The 26,074-nt window shown below is 45.8% G+C and overlaps 1 protein-coding gene across 2 annotated transcripts in view; it reads left to right on the forward strand.

Moving 5' to 3' along the window:
- LOC147663242 (epidermal growth factor receptor kinase substrate 8-like protein 3) overlaps positions 1-3,790 on the forward strand; it is a 65,650-nt gene extending 61,860 nt beyond the window's left edge. For both annotated transcript variants that reach the window (XM_086950598.1, XM_086950597.1), the window contains exons 11-12: positions 821-952; positions 3,451-3,790. In XM_086950598.1, coding sequence (XP_086806724.1) covers positions 821-935 — 115 coding nt within the window. In that variant the 3' untranslated portion in view covers positions 936-952; positions 3,451-3,790. The remainder of the gene's footprint in view (positions 1-820; positions 953-3,450) is intronic.
- Positions 3,791-26,074: the final 22,284 nt, after the last annotated feature.

The raw sequence follows: 26,074 nt of genomic DNA on the forward strand, positions 1-26,074 counted from the left end.
CAAACCTACTCAGTAACTTCCCTGCATTCTCAAAACCAATAAGTAACCACCAGTCACACCAGACGCTCCCCATACATACCACTGATCCTCCTGGTCATTCAGCAATTATGGGAACCTTCCCTTCCTCTTTTAGTTCCTGCTGGAAGATTGCAGCGCTGCAGGCACATACAAACACCAGACTGGAAGTACAATCACATTCACACATTCTACTACAGGGAAAGTTTCACACATAAAGATTCCTACCTTCCCTTCACAGTATTTCGACCTTCATGTGCCCTTGAAGGTAACAGGCCTGTTCACAGTTCACCATCTTGTCTTTCTACCTGCATCCTTGCTGCTCACTGGCATCTTCTTTCCCCACCCCAACACTTTTCCAACTTTCCCAACACATTGGGTCTCCCCAACCTCCCTCCTTTTCTATTAATCTTTCATGATCCATATTTGTATCCCTCTCATTTTAATTTTTCTCCATTTGTGTGCCAAAGGGACATGCCAACACTAGATCTGATCTCCAGTCACTCTCTTCTACATGGAAAAGCTCCATACACAAAGATCTCCGACCTCCTCCTCATAGTGTCTTGACCTTCATGTGCCCTTGAAGGTATTAGGCCTGTTCACAGTTCACCATCTCTGTCTTTCTCCCTGCATTCTTGCTACCTACTGCTATCTTCTTTCGCAGCTCCCTTAACTTTCCGGATGTTCCCACCCCATTGGGTTCTGCCTCCCCGTCACTCCTCTCGGGTTGCTCTTTTTCTCCCAGTCCTCCATGAATTAATTTATACGCTTCTTATTTTGCCTTTTCTCCATTTTCCTTCCACAGCACAGTGACATGTCTGGGAGTTCTCACCGGAAAACAGCTGCTGGAACTGGGCCGAGATGAGCTGAAAACAGTGTGTCCAGAGGAGGGAGGTCGTGTTTTCCATCTGCTACACTAAGAAAACGTAACCCAAGGGTGAGCAATTCTTACTTTATCGGAGGTCATACTTAATACATGGCAAAAGAGTGTAATTTGAGAGCTGTCGAGTTGGACGCCTTAGATCCAAGCACAGCGTGCTAGGATCCCCAGCATCTTTGTGCCCATCCATCTCTCATGCCCTGGAACTATTTCTACATTTACTCATTCATTTATGTAGCTTTTGTTTAAAGTCTTGAAGTGAAGCATTACAAGCCCGAGAGCAGTGGATATTCCGGAGGGTTCTAGCATGTTCTAGAGTAAAACCTACATTTTATTTTCTCTACTTTTGTACAACAATATCCAAAGTTCAGTAGAAACTACTAGTTTAGTTATTAGTTTGTCCTCTGAATAGTCGCTTTACTAGAGTACGGGAAGTCCAAGGCCACCACATCCTTGGCATCCAGGATCATTACTGACAAAGTCAAACAAGATGGATTGCTGAAGCCCTTTCTTGGTATGTGTTTTTTTTTACCAGGTTGCCCACATTATATTACTTTGCACTTCCTACAAATTTCTAAAGTACGCAAATATCTACTATGGTGTTCTGGCCTTAGGATTTTCTGTAGGCACAGAGGATTTCTAACTGAATAACTAGAGGAACACAACACTGAAGGCAAGGAGTTCCACGCTATCACAATCAGGAAGAAAAGGTGAACCCTGATGGACACATTTTTCTGATGTTTGGATAGATGAGACTGAAGCAGAGAACAAAGAGTGAGTCAGCTAAAAGGAAAGGCATTTTGATTTGTTTAGTCCCTTGATGTCCCTTTATGTTGGAGGGCTTTTTGGCAAATACACCCAATCTTAAAAACTGATCACCTTGGTATTGAATGCCAACGAAACAGATTCAAATGAATAAGAGACTGGACTACAGTGTGTCAGTCCAAGCAAAGACAAAGAGCTGCATTCTGTACTTGCTGAAGACAGTGAATCAAGTACAGAAGTTCAAGAAAGAGTGAGTTGCATGATGGATAAACGGGCCTAGATGGAAAGGATTCAGAAGATCATTTTTAGAACCTTTGCAAGGAAGAACAGATGGTATAGACTTTAAAGACAATGAAAAATTAAAGCTCTTGATCAAACTTGTAGTTCAACAAGCCAAACATGCAACCTTTAAACTGCAGCACAACCTTCTTTAATTATTCTCTGCTCTAGCCATCTATCCTTTAGTAACATGAATTGCACATTTTACAAAAAAAACACACTGCTGTTACTCTGCCCTAAAACTGCTGTCATTTTTTTTCCAAATGACATTCACTACTTAGTATAGTTAGTATAGTTATAGTACATCTTTTATGGAAGAAACGCTGTTCACTTCTAATTGATCAGATCTGACTGCAGCATTTGTTTAATATTACCCAAGTCATGATATTAAAGTTTGAATATTTGTCCTAATTGTAGACTTGTTTGCGTTCATATAAGGTGCGCCTATGTTTTATTCTGGGATTTCACATTGAATGGTAAAGTTTCTTATTTGATCAAGTCTGGTGAATATATCCGGGGTTAAAACTTTGGCTGGGTCATTGTGGTGTGCACAATACTTTAAGCGCAAAGACGCGCATTTACTATGCATGTTCACCTATTTTTACCAAGTTGGTCTGTGTAAGGCTTGTAGTACCAATGTCTGTAATATACGAGGCAAAGTAATGGCGTATAAATACAAAGATAAGCATCCCTTTGAAATGGTTCGGACCCCGTTACTTTCCGCTCCCCACCCCATGTTACTTTTTACACAGCTGCAACTAACTCAATAGTCTTCCTTTCTGACTCTCCAGTCCGCCTGCTGTTATGTTTTATTTTTGTGTAACTGTATTTGTTTTACCTTTGCCTACACTTTTCAATGCCAATAACGTCATTTTATCGAGTTGCATTGAAGCAGTTCACAACTCCATTCATTCAATCGCACAAGGTTCACCTCGAATGTGCATGAATATCTAAAATATGTCATTTACAGCACCAATAGCTCCAACTTTCACAAATGCGAAACCTATTGCATTGCAAATGCTTGTTTCTCCTCCAGCTGGGCCGAACGTAAGGGGCCATCCGGCCTCCTTTTGTCTGTATATGCGGACTAGGGGCCGCCTGGAATCTTACATTTGAATGTAAAGCCACAGAGGTAAACAAAGGCACACAGCTTGCCTTCTCTTCACAGGTACTTGAGAGAGGCATGCTTTTGCCTTTGTTCTGTCGCTATATATAAATGCAGACACTGTAAGACTGTCCGGTGCGTTAGTCTGTCCCAGTATTTACTCAAATATTTGAAATAGCACTATTTTATTTCTTTTATAGCGCTACGTCGTGATGTCATGAGGTCATTTGCATATTGTCTTCCTTGGTCATTCTCCCCACTTCTTTTTATACGATTTGTGCCTTGTAAATAAGTTCCAAATGAAGTTTTCACAGAAAGGCCATACTTACTGTAACGAGAAGTTACTAAAATAACTGCGTGCGTTACGTAGCATTTGGAAAGTAAACATATCTTTCTTGTGTTTCAGGATGAACGTTAAAACTAGCAGTCTATCTCCTGAGAGGATCTATGCGTTTCACCGCTGCTGCCAGTTATCACTCCAAGGTTGCGATTCTTTCACAACACGTCTTACTAGAGAATTGTTCACATCTGTCCACGTTTGAATAAATAAATAAATGTACTTGCAGTGTGTTGATAATGAGTAATTGCCCAGAGTGCTCTGATTGGGAGGACCACAGCGTAAACCAGCGAGCAAGAGGCGACCGGGCGCGTGACTGGACCAGAGGATTGCAACGAGGTCTCATATGACATGTAATCCCATCTGTGAAATATTGCATACCTATGATTATTAAAAATTGATCCCAAGTAAAAGGCTGTGCTGGATTTACTTTTAAGATGTGTCAGGATGCAGGATTATCTCTCAAAACAAAGGTAGATTTGGCAGAATGGCAACTGAAACACCACATACCACCATCAAGACCAGAACTGAGACAATACAGTGTGAGCATCTGAACAGGAACCCTTCTCATTTAAAAACTATGCAACCTTCAGAGGAGAGGCTGTCATGTGTCTCTTTTCCACCAGCTCTTTGAAGGTTGAAGATAACCCGTTTTAGATACCTTTGCTGTGATTGGGTGAAATGGCAACAGTCCTCTGAGCATTCTATGAAACGAATGGTTTTGTTCGAGGGATGACCCAGCGCAAAAGGCACATCTGTAAGCAATAAAATCATTATGTAGTGATTCTCCGTACTTGGTGCTGGTGGCATTGAGACAGCTAATCTACCCACTGCATGTCTTAAGTGCTAGACTCCAGAGAACCTCAGAACGCGTTGACTAGCTGCAGTTTAAAACCACTGCTGTGACACATGGCAAAGAAAGGTGTTTTGCCATGTAGGGGACATATTTTTTTATATCAGCTAAGTCACCCCTAAGTGCACCTTGGAAGTCTGCAGGGGTGGCTGCTTAACTTATAAAAGTGGGACATACTAAATATTAAGGAAAGGTAAGTTCCCACAGTGAACAGTTGCAAAGAGCGGTTTGTCATTTGTGAGGTAAAACTACAGCTTCCATGAACAGGCCAGATTGTGAATTAAAAGCAAATGTCATCATTCCGCTTGGGAAAATGGTAGATAATAATTCAAACTTTTTTCACATTTTATTAAAAGGTGATTAGATTTTTCATAACTGTAGTAGAAAGGCAACTTTCAAACCCTACCTTTGGTTGAATCCAGTTTGTTCTGAAATGGCACAGTTAGAAACCCCACTCCTGGGATTTGAATACACACCCCAGAATGGGTGTCAATGACTGGCCTCCGGGAGAACGATGAAAAAGCCTCATGGCAGGATGGCTAAAATGTTGTCAACAGTGACCAGCAGATATGAGTCACCTGAGGGACAGTAACAGACGAAAACACAGATGTCTGTCACATCAGCTCTTCCTTTGAAGTGTAGATCCAAAATTGGGATCTCTGGACCTGAAAACATTAATTTCGTTAGCCAGGTCAGGAATTCATTCTCGGTTTCCAGGAGGGGGTAAAAACGGTTCTAGAAAAAGGAGAGGAAACCTCATTTCAGTTGGTATGTGTCTGAAGGGAACACCGTGCTCTTACAGAGGGGGGGCTCTGGAGGCCATCTAGATTCATGAACTCTGGTGAGGTTTGCATCAAGTTTGGAAAGTAAGAACTGCAAAAGGAGGTGGGGGTTTTGTAGGAAAGTTACCAAGATAAAGTGGAGGGAATTTTCCAATCACAGAGTGCACAGAATAAGAGAGGTACTTCACCACCAACTGCTGGGAACCTTCCTGGACTCAGGAGGAATATCAATGAGAAGCAGCTCCCGATTCCTGAGAAAAGAAGACTGAGGACTCCTGCTTGCACCCAGGGACGGGAGCTGCTCACCCGTTGCTGCTACAGGGAGACACATGGCAGATTTGCTGCCTGCTCTGATGAAGACCCAGCTGACCACTTTTTACAGGACCTTAAAGCACTCGGGGTTGAGGAGGGATCCAGTGCTTAGAAGACTTCACCAAGGATCAGAGGTATGTAAGAAGGACCAGGTGTAACTTTTCCAGCATGAAGATATTTTTTGGCACTTAACAGTTTATTTGACCAAGCCAAAGTGCTGAGGTTATTCTAGGGTGGGTACTCTCGACACAAAAGAGCTTTTAGCGTCAAAGAAAAGGGCTTCAGCAGGACCTCATGGTGAAGATATATATCAAGCCTTGAGGATCCCTGCCCAGCAACAGCATCTCGCCTTACCTTGCTGTAATATTTTGAAAACCAAAAAACTGACTACGTCTGAAGGTAAAAGGGGGAGGTGGACAAGGTGGCAAGGTTACCTCAGCAGCAAAGCAACCTCATCAGCTATGAAATCCTATGTTGTCCTGCTCCAAGCTTTTTAGCACCAAACCCAACTGCTTTATTGGGAACCAAAAAATAATGTATCCAACTTCTTGGCACCCTGACAATCGTCAACATGCAACTGCATCTGCTAGATGACTTAAGAAACAGAAATGTCCTAAAGTAAAATATGGTACCAATGGCTGCCTGTGATGAAGGTCCCACGGGTGGATATATAGGTCCCACTGACCTTCAGTTGGCCTTTGTAGTTTCTGAATAGATTTGGAAGTTTTATTATGTTGTGGTCTTAACTTTAATGTTGGTTTGGTACATCTTAACCATAGCACACATTTCTCTGGGAAAATCGCCTGCTGCTTGCGCAATTTCTGCTGTCAGGGACACGAACATTGTTCGAGACAAGGTTATGTAACAAGGGCTGTATCAGGGATCCTGCTGAGCTAGTGACAAGGCGAGACAACAGAGGTGCTTGTTCTCTGCAGGGACCAAGAAATTCTTTTTAAAATGGGATTAAACTATCTGAAAGCTGAGAAGAAAATTAGGATAGAAGCTAAAAACTGGGGCCGTTTGGAACAGGCTGTGATCATCGGACTGAACATGAACTGGAAACCCTCAAATGAAACTAGAAAGATCGTAAGAAAGTACAAACCATGAAACTATTCTAAAAGATTATTTGTATGCTACGAGGACATGATCTCTGTGAGGTGAAATAATCTTACAAGAAGGCCTGGAGCAAATGAATCCTGCAGATTTCGGGGGACACCCAGCAGCTCTTAAGGAGAAAGAGCACTGGGTCAGTGGAGTAACGATAATTGAGGGGGCCCCCCTGCCAGGTACATGGAGGGGCCCCCTCCGGACTCTATTAGGAGCTCTCAGGCCAAAGTACAGTGCTGAGGGGGGCCCCTCGAGCTTGAGGGCCCCCCCCCCCCGCACTGCGGGGGATGCGTGGGCCTGTGTTACGCCGGTCTCTGTGCCAGTGGCATGAGCCTCCTAATCGAGCTGGCACCCTTGGTAGCAACGATAATATAAATTGCAACACAAACACAGGAAAGTACAACAGGGAACATAGACACAGGAACTGGCTCAGGGAAAAACAGGACTTGAATCAAGACCAAGAACAGGACTGGAATAAACAGAATTTAGAATAATTAAAATCTGCACGCCAACGAGGACAAGACGGGAATATGCATTCAGAACAGGTACAGAACACAAGACAGGGAAAATGCTTATACAAGACAGGTCAAAACGTGTGCAGTCAGAAGTAGGAACACGGCAATGACAGGGACAGAGAGACAAAAAACAGATGCAAAGGACTAGCCAGGACAGGGAAATGGAGTCAAGTAACAATGGAAACAGAAATCAAAGAGTGGGCAAGGGAATTTAACAGCAGGGTCAGCACAATAGAGAAGGAGACTCAGCAGCGTGGTCAGTTGCGAGCCAGTGCACACAGAGCCCTCGGCCCACAAATAGGTGGAAGTTCAGGGGAGGAGCCCAGGTGCAGTGAGAGCCAAGTTCAGGGGAGGAGCCCAGGTGCAGTGAGAGCCAAGTTCAGGGGAGGAGCCCAGGTGCAGTGAGAGCCAAGTTCAGGGGAGGAGCCCAGGTGCAGTGAGAGCCAAGTTCAGGGGAGGAGCCCAGGTGCAGTGAGAGCCAAGTTCAGGGGAGGAGCCCAGGTGCAGTGAGAGCCAAGTTCAGGGGAGGAGCCCAGGTGCAGTGAGAGCCAAGTGCAAGGAATAAACCAGGTGCAAGGAACCAAGAAAACGCAAATGAAAGGACAAGTGTATTGAGACTTTGCAAGGAAAAGACTGGGAAAACCAAGAGGCACCAGGCAGAAAAGATGAAAGCCTCAACTGGAGCGCAGAACTAAAAAGAGATACAGAGCAAAGACCCACCACCTGGACGTGATCTAGGCAGACATTGGTGACAGACAATTGCTAGTACTTCATAATACTACTTCAAGGTGGTGGTGCGGAAGGCTGTAGTGTGATGTACAGCTAGGAATGAAAGGTGTAGGATACGAACTGGTATACACTGGTGTAAAAGCAGGATGCCAAAGAGCCCTCCTGAGCATCGCCAGGTGGCCAGATGGCAGAATTCTTACAGCCAATAGGGGGTTAAGCAGGTACTTCTTGTTGTTTGTTGTATATTTGTACTTCATTCAATATGGCTACTTGGTGTCAGTAGTCCTTTCTTAGTGTTTCTATCTTATCAATCTCTTACAACATTGTTCCACTACCCGAGCCCTCTGATTAAAATAAAAAAATAAAACTTGAAGGAATTAGGAAATTTACAGTCCTTCATACATCTGTCATACTTCCCATAGTTCCTTCTTTTGCAAGGCATTGGTGACTTTCAGACCTAAATATTAAGAATTATGTATGTAGTTTGCTTGTTATTCTCAAAATCCATTTTGCCAAATATTGAACAGTGCTTTTTTCTATGGGCTGAAGGCGCAGCCTGTAACAGGTAGCAAGAGGCCCTTAGTTCCAACATTTATTTATTAGGCTATGCAAATTTACCATCTTTGACCTTGCAGATGTTCCTCTAGACATGGTGTCTGCAAATAACCAAATCTGTGCGATTCTAACGCACTGAATCTCCCTGGACTTCATTTTGTGAACATGCCTAATCTAAAATGATAATTTTACAGTACGCTGTGTAGTGTTGTTCCCATTACACATTTCTATTCCCCTTCTTCATCACATTTTGATTTTCGGAATTTGTTGTGGCCCAGAGTTGCTGCAGGCAGTTGTCTTCTATGTGTAGCGCCTCAGGTCTTAGATGCTCTTGCTGACATGTCTTCCACAGATCTGTTAATAACAGGACTACGTTTGTTTTCAGCAGTTGTGGCGTCTGTGTTCAGAAAATACTGCAGAGTTTGTATAATACGGTCGGTTTCGGACCAACATCTAAGCCAGAAGAACTTTGCTATAGCATTTCTCTTTAACAAATCCTTTGGCGGGCAGAGTGTATATAAACAATGCATATGTATTGGAAAACCATAGGCAGATTGGCACAGACGCCACCCTAACCACTTCTTTGCGTTTGCGCCATCGGCCTCCCTACACCGTAATTTGTGGTTTATCAAAGCGATTTTTTACTTCTTTCCTGCACTGTATATTGCAAATAATGATAATTTGCAGCCTTTGTTACATTTTCTGTCATTGAAAAGCATAAATGTGTTTAAACAATGTATTTGTCTGTTTGGGCATCATGTAAAGTGCATAAAATGCGATTATTGCCATAATGCAGCAGTGCGAATGTGAAATGTATTTCTAAAAAGGCACTCATAGAAAAGCAAAATAGTATGTCGGGTTTATTTGTATTTACTCCAAAAAGGATAAATAGAAAGAATCGGGTGTACTTCAACGTAAGTAAACAGTTAGGCAAACCTTCTTTACAAATACAAACCCTTTCAACTACTATGACTGATGTATCAAGTGCATGTTGTGCTTTTAGCAGGCAGTGAATGACTGCGCTGACCCCCTCCACGAGCAGCCTCGCTTGCTAACGTGAGCAGAATTTACAATAGTTGCACCCTTGTCAGGCGGCACTGTGTTTCCTGGTCGCATTCCTAAACGACTCCTTCTAGGTAGACCTATATTCATTAAATCAGCTTATTCAAGCTAAATATACAGTTACAGTAATCCAGCACTTCCTGGTCACGAACAATCGTGCATACATGGTTTTATATATTTACTTGTATGTGTGACCAGCGCAAGCCCTTGATCGTCTGCTGTATGTTCTGAAATTAAATACTGTATCGAGTATCCTGTTGGTATGCTTCCTAACATAAAACTTACTTTAATTGTAACCTAATCTAAGCATATGAAAGTAGCTGCATTGTTCAAACATTTGATTAGTCCCTCACAATCCTTCCTTCTACAGTCTTGTTCCAGTTGAACCACACAAAACAATTGTTCTCTGTATAGTAGGCGTAATAACATAACGTGTACCTGTAAAGCACATATTCACTGATAAGAGTGTCTTGGTGCTGAATAACAGGTTTATAGTTACCAAACTCACTAGTACTTATTTTATCGACCTCAGGCAGGTGAAAGGCTGAGTGGGGCTACTGGTATTTGAACCTGTGACCATGAGGTCAAACACTGGCCCCTAAAATGAAGTATCAGTTCACAAAGCCACCAGACCCGGCCTTCGCAATAAGTGTAGTCCCACACAGACTCACCAGCAGGCCACAACGGTGCATGTGTAATTGTGAAAATTCTTAGACGAAACCTCACCTTAGGGTTACCACCTCCATCCGCCTCGTTATAGGCCTGGTTTCCAGTCATGGACTTTTGTATGCATTCTGGGTGTTGTAGTCTTCGTTTGCATCCATGAACTAAACTAACATCTGAAAGAAATGGCTTGGGAGTAGCCACTCTCATAGAATATGTTTTCGTTTGGAAGATTCAGTCTGGTGGTGCTAAACGAAAGGTCGTAAGAGAAGTCCATATCCTTCATTGTGGAGTAGTGAATTCTGAGGGTAACCATAGCAGCCCATTCTACCTCAGTAGAGAAGAGGTATGCAAGATTGTTACACCCCTATTTAAATCCTTCTGGTTTTCTAGGTCTCGCCTAGTGACCACAGCGCATGCGCGGCTTTGCCTTGGTGAGACTATTGTTGTCTGTTTGGTGCGCAAAGGGAGACAAATCATGTGCGCGCACGGACAGGCGATGTTCACGCGCATTGCGTCTCCTCTCTGGCATCTCCTCTGAAGGGGAACAGGAGATGGCACATGTACGGACAGGAGATGTGCACTCCGTACGCTTGCACATCTCCTGTCCCTGCATGAACACCACGGACAAAAAACCTTAAGAATGTAAGCATACATCAATGAAATGGGGAAGTAGGCACAATTTCAACACTGACTTCACTGTGGAGCCACACGTTTTATCTCACACTGTGATTTCAAAGTTACTAATCCAATCTCCTGTACTGCTGAGCTTGGACAGTGGAAATGCCCAGATCATAGGTGCTCCCAATCTGCATCTAGCGCCCCTCCATGCATCTGGCAGGCTGGCGACGGGAGTGCAAAATTTGGATCACATCGTAACTTTTTGTACCCAATGGAGTGGCACCCGGCAGAAGCAAAGAGCATCTTTAACCCCTTCCATGCTGGTGACGAACCCCAGCCGTCACGCTCTGCGGCGCTCGTGTGCTGATGACGGCTGGGGTTCGTCACTGCCCCGCCCTGTTCTTTTGTTTACCGCACAGCGGCGGAAACGGCCCAGCATGGAAGGGGTTAAAACAGCCTGCATCATGCATAAAGCATCATTCTGGGAACCCTCCAAGAATCTGGCACAGACATTACTCCAGTCAAGAAGACACATGCTCCTTGAACCACCAGGACGTAAGAAACGAAAACTCTTAAATACTACAAGTCCACCCTATGCAGGTTAGAAACATGCCATGTTAGCACCAAGTCGAACTGTAAAAAAAGACCTATTAGTCTATTTTGTAGTTTAAGAATATAGTCCTGTATTGGTTTTTATTCGGTTTCAGGTATGTCACTCACCCTGCATATTCTATTCACAATTTTTATGTTACTGTCCTGTATTACTATGTACAGAGTCACCGGAATTATGAGATTTCGGGTGTGTGTCCTTTTCCTCATAATGATGGATTTGCCACATTTACCGCATAATGCATCATCTGTTGCATAATATTCAATTTTAGGAAAAAAAATGTTTTTATCTCAAACTGATCAAAGGTTACTAAAAATACGACAACACATGTTCATGTGCAATGGCAGGCCCCTCTCTGTTGCTTATTTCTGTACCTGAATGTTAAACTGCCACTAATATGGTGAAACCATTGCCCAGACAAAGTTAACCTGTGCAAACGTTACACAAGAAAGTGATGCTCTCACAAAATGACGCTGCATAATTTGCATTTTCTTGTTGCATAATTTAGTCAACCCTCCTGGATAGTTTGGTCCTTAACTGTCAAATAATTTCAAACTCCTAACTAGTTATTATAAAATACAATATGCTGTTGTAATTTCTGTTGGTACACAAATGTTCTTATGCAAAGCACTCTGGCACTCGTGTGGGCTTTTTATGAACTATAAAAAATGCTATTATATAATTAAATATTTAATTTCCAGACTCCATCTGTATGCACTTAACAAGTATTTCCCAGTTTGGCAGTAAAAAGACTGAACAATCCAGTGAGATGTGCTAAGGAAAAGAAACCTTCAGTACCCTCCCACAGTAGCTTAATTTTTTTTAGCTAGTTCTTGTGATTTGGTGCCCTCGGGTGAGCATTTGTGGTGGCACCATAAGGCAGATGCCTATGGTGGTCATAACTTATCACCGGACGTGGCTAAAGAACAATTGTGGAAAGCAGGCTCAAATGCTAAAGGGCACTCGCAGTGCTTAATTTGTAAAACAATGGGTGTCAGGGCACTTGTCAGGAGGCCACTGCAGCTTGCGCCACCCACTGTCTCTGCCAGCGGTGCCAATGACAGTACCAACTACTGACCTTCACACTCCTACAAGTGGAGCAATTGGCGTGGGCAGCAAGTATTAGTGCCTTAATGAATATTTAATTAATAAACAACTGTGGCAGACTCCTACCGGGGCTGGTGTTGACAACTGGCTCAATTATAGCACCTCCGCTCAAGAAACAAGCATTAAAAATGCAATAGGTGTCGCCTTTTATTAAGTTAAAGCCATTTGCTTTGCTATGTAATACCATTGGCAAAGCAAATGGCTTTAACTTAATCAAAGGCGAGACCTATTGCATTTTCAATGCTTGACTTAAGTGCTTTTGGTGTGTGTGAATTCGGGAATTTATAGATTTTGGGGCAATTTGAAAATAAACTGGTAAATGAAAAATAAGAACATTGGAAGACCTAAGGAGTTTCTGCTTAGTAAGACACAGGCATAAAAGTCTATATTTTTCAAGGTTTGTACTGGGGCAGATTTATCAAGAATTTGTGCCTCCATAAAATGATGCAAGGCAGCACAAAGTTTGATAAAGTATTTAATTGTACCGCATAACATTTTTGGCGCTGGAAAGTAACCCTTAAAGTAGCACTTTCAGTGGCTTTGTGCTACTTTCTGTCACAGGTGTATTTCAATGCGGGAGTTCCAACGCCAACACCCGTGGATTTTCACACAATGACAGCTCTACAAAAATTGCTTGACATGACTTTGCGTAGAAAAAAAATAACGCCTCCTTGAGATAGGAGAAATGTTTTTTTTTTTGGTTTCACACATTGCATGTATGCAGCGCCCCCATCCGTCGAGTAGGGTTTAAAGTTTGTTTAAACACGGGATTGTGTGCGCTGGACCACATACAGACACCTTTGTGCTATGGTGTGAAAGGGTTTGGAGCTGTTCAGCTGGTGCAGCAGCGCCGGGGAAGACAGCAGCAGCAGTCCTGCTTTTCATCAGCTTAATTGAGACTCTTGAGACTGTCGACAAGACAATTTAAAATCACCTCTGGATCCAAGTACAAGCTACAATTGCATGAAAGGATATTTATAGTGGCGTGCCAACAGCTATCCTCTCCGAGGTGTCAAGGCGCTAAAGAACAAGCAACTCAGGGGAAAGAGTTGAACAGATGAGCATATACTGAGGAGGAAGTACACACGTGCTAGAAATGTCAAGGAGATGGCCGGAGATGAATTAATTAATCCAGGTTGAAGAGAATTTCAATTTTTTCCACAAAAATAGAAAGTGATGGCGCTAAACGCAGCCCCAAGGGTAGAAGATTCTAGTGTTTGGCTGCTGAACGGCAAAAGAAAGCCCGTAGTTTCTCACCCGATAGATCACTGTGTCCAAAGCGGTCAAGTTTCTATTTGGGGGTGGAAACCTTGCTGAAGCTGGTAAAAGGGACTATAGAAGGAACCAGCATAACTCACGGGCACCTCCTAAAAGAAAGGAATGCTCTCACGGGTGCAGACCCACACATTCAGAGGCCTTACACCAGCACTGTGGGACATTGTGTCAGACGCAGCCGCGAAAACACTTTTTTTTTTTTTTTTAAACAATTTTATTTGAGATTGTATACAACACGCAGGTCTCTGTAACCCAGAGATAGCTGCAGGACATTTAGGCTTCAAAAAGTAGAGTACAGTATGTGACAAATTATATACACCTGTAATATATTAAGGAAGTGGAAAAAAGGAGGGAAAGGGGAAGAAGGAGAAGGGATAAAGCTATATATAGGGAGGGAAAGAAAATAGAATATTGTTTTGTAACCTATGAAATTGCCTATCTTTGAACTCAAATAAAAAATTATGACACAAAAAAATAGAGTACAATCCAATTTTCTGCTTAGATAAGTATCAAACAAATAAGAAGCAAATACAATCAAAGCAATCACAACCCTCCCACTTCCCCAACTCCCCCACCTCCAACCGCCCCATCCCTCCCGACCCCCCACCCCTGTTGCACGGTCACCATCCCTCGTCTCCACTTCATTACATAGAATCTGAACCAAGTCCATGCACCCGTCACCAGCATCTTAACTCACATCCACCAGAGGGTCCTGATCAGCCGGAGGCTCGAGCCACAGGCCCCTAAAGTCCGACCAGCACTTCCAAATCTTAAAGTGTTTCCGTGGGCAACAAAAATCGGCCGCTCTAGCCCCATGCAGAAATCGAATCCCCTCTTCCATGCTACAACTGTAGGGGCTCGCGTATCCTTCCAAGCTCTGGCTACATCCCTCTTAGCTAGGGTAAGGTCCAACAAAAGCAAATGCCTCTTGTATATGTTCCCTCCTACCCCATCCAACACATGGAGGCCCAGCTGTGGCATACAGGGGAGTTCCCACCCCAGAACTTCAGACAGACAGTCCCACACCCCCTTCCAAAACCTGGCCAGCTCCACACTGTATGCAAGAATGTCCCAACTTCAAGCCCACATCGTAGATAGTCCGGGGACGCTATCAGGCCCGCCTGCCATAAGCGTTGTCTAGTAAAATATACCCTATGGAGGTATTTGAACTGTATAAGCCAGAGGCATATCGAGATGGCGGCACCCCGAGGCCGGGCCAATGCCTCCCTCCAATCTTCCTCTTCCAACTCACCAACATCCGCCTCCCAGGACTCCCGTAGATTCTGTAGCGAGGGGGAACAATGCATTACTAGAGATTGGTATATGCGAGATATCTTTTTGGTCCCCAGGTCTCCTATGAACACCTTGGTCTCCAGAGGGCTAAACTCAGGGAGTGATTCCAACCCCTCCAGGCACAGGGCGGGGGCATGACAGAACTGGAGATACTTAAAGACCTGAGTTCGGGGCATGCCAAACTCCTGGCTCAGCTCCTGAAAGGACTTAAGGGTCACCCCTGGCAGTACGTCCCCCAGTGTGGAGATTCCAATGCTGTCCCACCCTCCGAAACCTTGTAAAGCAGCCAGACCCGGTAAATCTATACTTTTGACATAATTTCCTCAGCTTCTGTCTTGCTTTAAGAACAATACGGTGCTTGTGCTTGGATACATCCATTAAACAGTGAGAGGCCACTGAATGATTAGCCTGTCTGCTGAATGAAGATAAAACTGTTTTTGCTGGCCCATCAGTCAACAGATTAAGCAGGCCTCCACCAATGCTACTGCGGGTAGTTGATGCCCTGGGTAAACCGTGCCCTCCAAAGCTTCTCAACTCTAGGAGGTGGGGCCTCTGTTACAAGACCCGGAAAGGAACATGTTGCAACTGGAAAAAACTCACCAACAGAGGGCTTGCTGCATATCACAGTACTGGTGGTACTGGCGGCAGAAACAGCTGGGACTGGTGGTCAGTGCCGAGAAGGCTCGGGAATGCTTCCAGTCATTGACTTGTGGTTAAAAACGACTCGGAGGCAGGGCTTTAACTCGGGGGGAAAAGTTAGCGGTGCTCTAAAAGGGGCATGGCAAATTTCATAAAGGGGTGTGGCCTATCCAAGTAGGGGCATGGCCTACATCAAGATAACTAGCATTGTGTGCTTAAGAAAATCATGAAGTCGCATCCAGCAAAGGATAATAAAATAGGCAAAAAAGTATATTTATTAAGTATAAGCCATAAAATACCAAATACTTTAAAAAACATGTAAAAATTATTTACATTACTTAGAAATCTATTGCAGGATTTCGCAAAACCCTTGAAGATATTTACTGTGTCTATTTTGCTGCGGTTTCTCACAACACTTTTCTTCTGCAGACCTTATACCTTTTGCCAGCCAACTCTTTACATACAGCTTTGCGTCAAATGTTTCAAATGGAGGACCATTGAGTTTTTCCCATTAGCATGAAGATATGGTCTCTACAAGAAGAGAGGCCCTTGTTGGAATAGCAATTAAGTTCATTGTGCTGAAACCTCTCTCGTAATCCGCATTACTTGCTGGCAGGGTTTCCTTGCAAACTACTAACTTTTTTAATGCTTCAGGGGTTTTCTTTCCACCAAAATCTTTGAAAAGTCTAAAAGCTTGGAGAGTATCTCTTGCTGGCAGCTGAAACTCTGAACACAATTCCTGGATCTTTGGCAGTGGAACGTGTAAATAGGAGCCAGGAGAACACGTAAGTAACAGGGCGACCAGTACAGTGAAGGCAGTGGAACGTGTAAATAGGAGCCAGGAGAACACATAAGTAGCAACAGGGCGGCCTGTAACGAGAAGGCAGGCCCGCCCTTAGCACATGTGATCATAATCTCCCTCCCTGTGCAAACTCTGGTCACGTGTTGGAGCCGGTTACCTTAGGATGTCAAGAGGGCTCTGCGGTCCGCGCTGATCTCCGGTAAAGCCGCTTTTGCCAGTGGGACGCGCCTCAGGTTCAGCTCCTTTCCTCGACGACAAGCGTGAGGGAACCCCCGGTTGCTAGGGGGTGCCTCGCGCCTCTCCAGACGCAACGTAGCTTCGCCTGAAGAATCTCAGCGTTGCTGGGGGGAAACCCTCGTTGCTGTGACCATTCCAAGCGTGGCTCGGAAATGACGTTCCCGGGCCGGTAGTGGTGAATACTGGCAGGGCGTTTTCAAGGCTCCTTCTCAGAGCGGCAAACACGGCCTCTGGCACACAACACAGCTCAAGGGGCGGCAGTAGAGTCAATGCGCTCGGGAGCAAAGCATGCGGTACAAAGTTCCTCAGTGGTGCGTTAATCTGCACAGAGTGCGAGGGACTTGATCCTGGGGCAGATCACGCTTGAGGCAGAGCAGGCCTCACAACCTTACGCCCCAGCTGTGTGCCGATGAGCACAGACAGATTTCACAGGGGGCAGCTTCACAAAGGAACAGCGCAGAGACCCACACAGCAGTTGGAAGGGTGGGTGCTGGAGAACTTTTGTATCCCCAAGTTCCCAGCTCTTCTCAGGCCCTTGGAGATAGGCAGGCTTCAGAGGGGAAAAGCACACAGCACAGCTCCTCTTCAAGTTAGGGGGACACAGCACACAGCAGCCAGTCGCTTGGTCCTCTTCACCAGCAATCACAGCAACTGTAGGTCAGCTCCCAGACACAGCACGGATTCTTTCTTGATCACAAAGTTTCCTAATCTATTTTTACTGGGGCTCCAGTCCTACTTTTATACCCCAAAAATCTTTGTTCTTCTAGTGTGAGGGGTCCTGGACCCAATCTAAACCAGTTCTGGGTGCACTCTGCCAGTGCACCTACCCTTCCTTTGTGAGTGTGGGCCAGGGCCATCTGACACACCGCAGGAGGTGGAGCCAGCATTGTGGCAGGCAGGCACAGCCCTATTGAGAACCAGGTGCTACTCCTCCCACCACTCTACATGCCGATGGGTCTATTCAGCCTTGTGCTGACTCAGCCAGCCTCCTGGAGTCACCCCTGTCACTCACAAACCAGACAGTCAGTACACAGCCAGGCAGAGGCACACAGAAAAGTTGAACAGGAAAATAGCCACTTTCTAAAAGTGCTATTTCCAAACTTAGAATTTAATAACACATCCTTTAGTGAAGATGGTTTTTAAATTCTGAGTTCAGGGATACCAGATTCCATATGTCTATTTTGCCGTTATGGGAAAATATGCAGGTAAACACATTACACAGCATTCCCCATGTTATCATATGGCAAGATAGACTTTCAATAGTGAAAAACGAAATTGGAAGTATTTCACTATCAAGACATGTTACCCACACTAGTAACACCAAACAAAAACCAGGACATCTGGTCACCCTACCTTTGACCTCTGAGGCCCGAAAAGAGCCCCTGAAGCCCTCTTTCGAGGCCCCCTAAAAAAATTGGGCGGCTCAGATCCCCACAGATCCCCCCCACTTAAAGCCCTGATCGGAGGTAATCCTCCAATTTAGCATTCTCCAGTGCCAGGCATTCATTTCCATACAACTGGCGATTTTTGTTGACCAATCTGCATCACATGCTTTTGTCGTTGCATTAATGTCCAAACCATTTACTTTATAGTCTTTTCCCCACGCCTCCAGCTGCCTCTGTAGGTCTGCATTCAGAAATGACCGTCACATACAGTAAATCTACCTCCACACCATTTAACGTAGGAACTCATCATAGACCTTGGATTCTGGAGAGGACAAGTCATGTTTGAGCACAGAACAGCCAGGGAGCCAGCACACATCCCTGCTTCAGGCCATTGTGCACTGGCACCCTGGCATCAGTACTGTGCATATCATTGACCTGAACCTCATGGTTTCCTCTGCCGGGCCACCAAGAGCTTCAGGAGCCCATCGGTCAAAAACTTCTCAGCCAACTTAGACCAGAGCAATATATGGTCCACCACATCAAACGCAGAACCAAAGTATTTAAGTCTATTGTGCATATTGTTTTGCAATTAATATAATAAAAACAAAAAAAACAGGCCCAATTCTTTCTTGTTCCCTATGAATAGACCATAGTAACAGGTCCACTCTTCAACTTCTCTCAATAAAATGGAGCAAAAAGCATCAATGTTTGAGGAGACTATGAGAAAAATTTAATTGTATGTCGCGGAGGCTTCAGCACAGTCTTTTTTAGAAATTGATATGCGCGGCCGTCTCCCCCCCGCACCGCGGGGGAATTAGCCCCGCGGCAAAGGGGTTAATATGAGTGGTAGTGTTGCAATTATTTACCCTTTGTTTCTTGTTTTGTATTAGACAAGTTAGATTTGTTTGAGCTTATTTTACATATCATTTAAGATTGCCTTATGCCCGTATGCATCTTTCTAAAGTCCACAGCCCAGCTATTTTAATATGTAAATTTGGTGGAACTTGTGCATCGTTGCAAGTGTAATAAAAAAAAGATGTTAACAGGTCGAAGTGCCCCAATCTCCCGTCACTGTTGTTAACTTTTTAACAATGGCTACAATGACAAGCTGAAACAATGCAGATCTAATACACTCTAGCTCCCCCTCTCAACTTAACCCTAATATAATATAGAGCATAAAAGACAAGAATCCTTTATCCGTACCGATCATAACCCCACACACCTGGATACGCATCAATCCTCAGTAGGGGAGGGGGGTTATAATGTCATTGTAAATGTGAACTTAACGACAGGACGGGGACAGGGGCCGGGGGCTATGGCGATACCCTCAGATTCACGATTAACCTACACCTCACAGGTATTACTAAGTATCCAAAACCATCTACCTATGGAGTGTCCTAACAGGGTGGAGGGCAGTTTAGAGGGTCCATTTACATGTCGCCATTGTAAAACTCATTTTGAGACAGCCACAGGGGCTAGATACACCTCTGATATTCTCCCTGCACGACACACACGCGAAAATGTTATACTGGCTTACAACTCCACCCCGATAAACAAAAATATTACCAGTACTCCACTAAGAAATAAAAAACTGTTATGTAACATCAGATCATTACCCAAACATTCCATAGAAGTCTGGGATCTGATTTCTTCAGAGGAACCCGACCTGTGCTTCCTGACGGAAACATGGCTTAAACCTCACTCAGTCCCTGCCATAACTTTGGGAATCCCAGTGGGCTACAAAATCGTTAGGCTGGATCGTCCTATTAAAATTGGAGGTGGAATAGCAATTGTCCACAAACAAGAAATTAATGTCACAGTGCTGAATGAGATGTGCACCCCCGAATTAGAACTCATGATTTTTAAAATTCATATCTCACCTAAAAAGGGTAGAAAGGGAGCTCTAATCTACCGCCCCCCCCAGTCCATGCTCCAATCTATCTGTAGCATTGATTGAGGCACTGGCACCCCATATACATGACAACCCCGACTTCCTACTCCTAGGAGATTTTAATGTCCACAGTGAGTTAGACAACAGCACCGAGGTGCATACATTAATGGCAGACCTCAACTCACTGGGTCTAAGGCAGGTTAATACCAGGCCTACTCATCAGGCGGGACACACGTTAGACTTAGTTTTAACCAACTCCCTACAGGTCGAGTGTATACCCCCTATCAGGTAGAATGGGCAGACCATTTCATTATTGAATTTTATACCCCTACTCCTATTTTGCATGACATGGGACACATTGCCCTACCAAGCAAAAGAAGACCTTGGCACAAACTGACCCAGCAAGCCTTTAATAAAAATGTTGTAGCGCCGACACAAAACGCCAGTGAGAGCATTTAAAATGCCTTAAACAAATACGAAGAGATGGTACTCAAAACTATAGATGGGATCATCCCACTAAAAACCTTTAAACCCAGACCTGCACATAAACAGGAAATCTGGTTTTCGGAGCACCTCAGATCGCTCAAACAAGCCACCAGAAAACTAGAGAAGAAATGGAGAGCTTCCTGTCAAGACAGAGACAAACAACGGTACAGGAGCTCCTTGACGGCATACCATAAAGCTATTCGCGTTGCGCGAAAAAACCATATTGTATCACAAATAATCGGCGGCTGGTAACAACCCCAAAGCACTATATCAGATCTTACAGACCTTTACTAAACCAACAGCTTGCGAAAGCGGCTTCACAGCAATTATGCGATAATATCTCTCAGTTCTTCACTCAAAAAATTGATGCAATTTATGACAAAATCATACATTCGAATCAAACCAGTAAGGATGATAAGGACCCAATTTTAAATACGGAAATACAACCTCCTGTCATGCACTCCCTCTCTGTATTTCCCCCTTTCTCGATCGAGGAAGTATTAGTACTCATCTCCCAGATAAAGAGTGGTTGCCCGATGGATACTATCCCTGCGCGTGTTATGCCCACACTGGCAATGGAACTGGGAACTGCTATCCAGAGGCTGATAAACCTCTCGCTAAGCACAGGACAGGTTCCGCAAGGGTGGAAAAAGGCACTGTTTAAGCAGCTCAGGAAAAACACTGCGACTGCCTGGAATGAGATAACCAACCTCAGGCCTATATCCCTGCTCCCTTTTCTAGGCAAAGTCATTGAAAAATGTAACAGAAATGTGTCTAAATACATTGAATCGGCAGGAGTGTTGGACCACTCACAATCGGGCTTCAGGCCTAAACACAGTACCGAGACCGCCCAGTCGCAGACGATCTACACATGTACCAGGATAGGGGCCACTCCGTTATCCTGGTGCTGTTGGATCTGTCTGCGGCATTTGACACCGTGTCTCATTCCATCCTGACTGCCAGGCTAGCTAACATCGGCCTGAAGCACGAAGCTCTGGCATGGTTGAGGAGTTTCCTAACAAACCGCACCCAGCAAGTAACAATGGGTGCGTATCGGTCAGAGGAAGTTGAAATCTCCAAGGGGGTGCCACAGGGCTCATGCCTGAGCCCCACGCTCTTTAACATATATGTGGCACCCCTGGCTAACATCATGAGAACGTACGGATTCATCCCGATATCTTACGCAGATGACACACAACTCCTCTTCCCCTTTAAGATCTTTACCCCCGAGGTTATGAACTCCTTCTCTCAGGGCATGAAAGCAGTGGCACACTGGATGTCTTCCAACTACTTGCAATGCAACGTTGGAAAGACAGAAGTCATGTTGTTTGGTGAAGCAAAACTACTTTGGACTCCGGACTGGTGGCCACAAGATCTGGGACCAGTACCCAAGCCCAAACAAATAGTCAAGAATCTGGGAGTCCGATTAGATCAACAACTCACTCTCAAACATGGCAACCAGGTGGTGGGATCCTGCTTCCATGTGATTGGCATGCTGCGTAAAATCTTCCCCCCACTACCAGATGCAACTAGGAGGACACTGGTACAAGCTCTAGTCCTGAGTCGAATAGACTATTGCAATGGCCTGCTCCTGTCCGCTAACGAGGGAGTCATGGCAAGACTCTTGTTGTTGTTGTCCTCCTACGTAGCCCGCCCGCCTCCCAGCTGAGCCGCCCTCCCACAGACTACAAACAGCGCTCCGTTACCTGGAAGCGCTGTGACTCGCTCTACGCTTCCCAGCTGAGTGGTTGCTCCCCTGTGGCTTTGGTATCGTTGTGCAGCGCATTGTGCCGGAAACTGATTGAAATCCATTGCCTGCCGTGTGCTTTGAATGCCGCTTTGTTTATTTGCTTTTTAATATTGCCAGCGCTACTTTCCTGCTGTATTTGCGTTTTCCCCCAAGCGCTCTTGCCGTGCTGACCCCTCCGCCTCCATTTTGTTGTTGTTGTCCTCCTACGTAGCCCGCCCCGCCTCCCAGCTGAGCCGCCCTCGCCCCTCCCCCCCCACCCTCCATATATGATAGGTGTTCCCGCGCGCAGCGTTTACGCGCAGCGACCGCGCCCAATCCGCGCCGAAGGTGCGCCAAAGGTAAGCCCGTCTACGCCCGTCCGCGCCTGGACCGCGCCCAGCGCCATACCCCCTGGCCCTCGCATTGCCCAAACATCCCGCATTACTTACGATGCCACCACCCTCCTAGCCCTTAACCCCGGCCGTTCCCCCAACTGCGTCCAAGCCGCTCCTGGACACACCCATGGACCTTTCTCATGCTACTCCTGCAAGTTCATCGGCACCGTCAACAACTCCGCTACGATCGCACCTCAGATTCCCGACCCCAACCACCTACAATGCATCTTGCTCAACACCCGATCAGTCCACATGCACGCCATTGACCTATGGAATCTACTAGACACCATCTCTCCGGACGTCGCCTTCCTTACAGAAACATGGATGAACGCCTCTTCAGCCCCAGACATCACCATTGCCATCCCAGAAGATTATAAGATCATACGCAAGGACCGTACCGGCCACACAGGAGGAGGAATCGCTATCGTCCATAAGAAATCTATCCACATCTCAACCAGCTCTGACATCAATCTCGCCAACTCTGAACACCTTCACTTCCAGATCCACATCGACCCCAAGACCACACTCAGAGGCACCCTCCTTTACAGACCACCAGGACCCCGCGCACAATTTAGTGAGGACATCACGGACTTCATCACACCACACGCACTCCCCTCCAAAGATTACATCCTTTTGGGAGACCTCAACTTTCACCTTGAAAAGAACAACGACCGCAACACCACCACCCTTCTGGACAACCTCGCCAACCTCGGACTTAGACAACTAGTCACTTCCCCCACCCACATCGCAGGTCACACTCTCGACCCTATCTTCACCTCCAGCAATCATGTCTCCTTCAGCCACACTACGGCTCTCCTCTGGACTGACCACAGCTGCGTTCACTTCACCTACAACAAGCCCAAACCCAACAACCACCCCCAACCAACTCTGCAAAGAAACTGGAACAAAATCACCATCGACCAGATCTCCTCATCGCTTCTTCTAAACCCCCCAGCCCACTCCTCAAACCCCGACCAAGCGGCCACCAACCTCTCCCTATGGCTATCCAACAGCGCCGACAGCCTAGCACCACTGAAAAAGCGACAAAGCAAACTTGGCAGCAAAAAGGCCTCATGGTTCAACGATGATCTTAAGAAATCCAAGAAACTCTGCCGCTCCCTTGAGAAGGCCTGGAAAAAAGACCCAACCACCAGCACCAAGGACGCCTTCAAAAACGCCACCCGCATACACCACCAACTGATCCGAAAAGCCAAGAAAACCGCCTTCAAGGAACGACTAGATAACAACGCCCACAACAGTAAGGAACTTTTCAACATCGTCAAGGAATTTACCAATCCCTCAGCCAACTCTAACGACATCACCCCCTCTCAAGCACTCTGCGACTCCCTAGCCTCATTCTTCCACAACAAAATCGCAGACATCCACAACAGCTTCGACAACCAACCCGGAGACCAACCCTCCCAACCATCTACCGGACCTTCACCCCCCTCGAACACCCTTAATGACTGGAACCCTATCTCCACTGAGGACACCATCCGCCTGATGAACTCCATCCACTCAGGATCCCCCACAGACCCCTGCCCTCACCACATCTTCAACAAAGCAGACTCCATCATAGCACCGCACCTCCGAGAAATCATCAACTGCTCCTTCAATTCCGCCACCTTCCCAGAAAGCTGGAAACACGCCGAACTCAGCGCCCTTCTGAAAAAACCCACAGCGGACCCCACCGAACTCAAAAATTACCGCCCCATCTCGCTCCTTCCTTTCCCGGCCAAAGTCATCGAGAAAGCAGTCAACAATCAGCTCGCGCCTTCCTCGAAGCCAACAAATCCCTCGACTCCTCACAGTCCGGCTTCCGAGCAAAACACAGCACTGAGACCGCCCTCATCGCAGCAACAGACGACATTCGAACTCTATTGGACAATGGAGACACAGTCGCCCTCATCCTCCTCGACCTCTCCGCAGCCTTCGACACAGTCTGCCATAGCACCCTTCTACAGCGCCTCAGAAACATCGGAATCCAAGGAAAAGCACTGGAATGGATCACCTCGTTCCTCACCGGAAGAACCCAGAGAGTCCGCCTTCCACCATTCAAGTCAGAGGCCTCTGAAGTCATCTGCGGCGTGCCTCAAGGATCTTCACTCAGCCCCACCCTCTTCAACGTATACATGAGCCCCCTCGCGGCCATCGCACGCCAACACAACCTCAACATCATCTCCTACGCGGATGACACTCAACTGATCCTATCACTCACCAATGACCCTAGCACCGCCAAAACTAACCTACACGAAGGAATGAAAGAAGTAGCCGAATGGATGAAACACAGCCGTCTAAAACTGAACTCAGATAAAACAGAAGTCCTTATCTTAGGTACCTCCCCCTCTTCATGGGACGACTCTTGGTGGCCAGAAGCCCTTGGAAAAGCACCCATCCCGACAGACCACGCACGGAACCTGGGCGTCATCCTGGATTCCTCACTCTCGATGAACAGACAAGTCAACGCCGTCTCTTCATCCTGCTTCAACATTCTTCGCATGCTCAAAAAAACATTTCGTTGGATCCCTACCGATACCAGGAAAACGGTCACCCACGCTCTGGTCACGAGCCGACTGGACTATGGAAACACCCTCTACGCCGGCACTACAGCTAAACTCCAGAAAAAACTCCAACGAATCCAAAACGCCTCAGCCAGGCTCATATTAGACATCCCGCGTAAAGAACATATCTCTGGCCACCTGAAAAACCTCCACTGGCTTCCCGTCAATAAGAGGATCACTTTCCGGCTCCTAACCCAGGCACACAAAGCACTCCACGAAATCGGACCAGAATGCCTCAACACACGACTGTCCTTTCACACCCCCTCCCGCCAACTACGATCATCCAACCAAGCCCTTGCCACGGTACCCCGCATCAACAAAACCACCATGGGAGGTAGATCCTTCTCCTACCTGGCAGCTAAAACCTGGAACTCACTTCCCACTTACCTTCGCCTTACCCAGAACCACCTAGCATTCAGAAAGCAACTTAAAACGTGGATATTTGACAAGTAATTCCCCACCCCTCCTCAAGCGCCTTGAGACCCTCTGGGTATGTAGCGCGCTATATAAATTCTGTGACTTGACTTGACAAACCACTGCTGACAAAACTACATTGGTTATCTGTCAAACAGAGGGCCAAGTTCAAAGTATGCTGCACCATAGCCTTAACGGGTTGGGTCCTGCATACCTGACCACCAAATTTGTCCCCTACATACCCTCCCGGACACTTAGGTCGAGCGAGCAAGGCCTTCTTTGTGTACCTAGAGCAAAAAAGGCCAGACATGGAACCAAAGCGCTATCCGTAGCAGGACCCTCCCTTTGGAACAGTCTCCCAAAATCTCTGACTATGTGCAGAACACTTCCCTTTTAGAAAAATGTTGAAGACCTTCCTATTCCAACACTAGAATGGCTGCTAAACTAGTCCTTCCCCTAAACTTAAGTTGTAGAGGCCAAAGGCACGGAGATACTCCTTCGGGAGTCGAAGCCAGCGCGGTACAAACCTGCAAAAAAACAAATAAATAAATTGTAGCTCCAAACCCAAAAAGATACAGGGTGACCAACCTGTTGGACAGCACCTCACTATGATACTGCTAATTCATTTTTAGAAATTGCGCACACTGCTTCAGCACCTGTCACTCTTTGG

The sequence above is a fragment of the Lissotriton vulgaris genome, unplaced genomic scaffold (assembly GCF_964263255.1).
Source record: "Lissotriton vulgaris unplaced genomic scaffold, aLisVul1.2 SCAFFOLD_2692, whole genome shotgun sequence".
NCBI classification, from domain to species: domain Eukaryota; kingdom Metazoa; phylum Chordata; class Amphibia; order Caudata; family Salamandridae; genus Lissotriton; species Lissotriton vulgaris.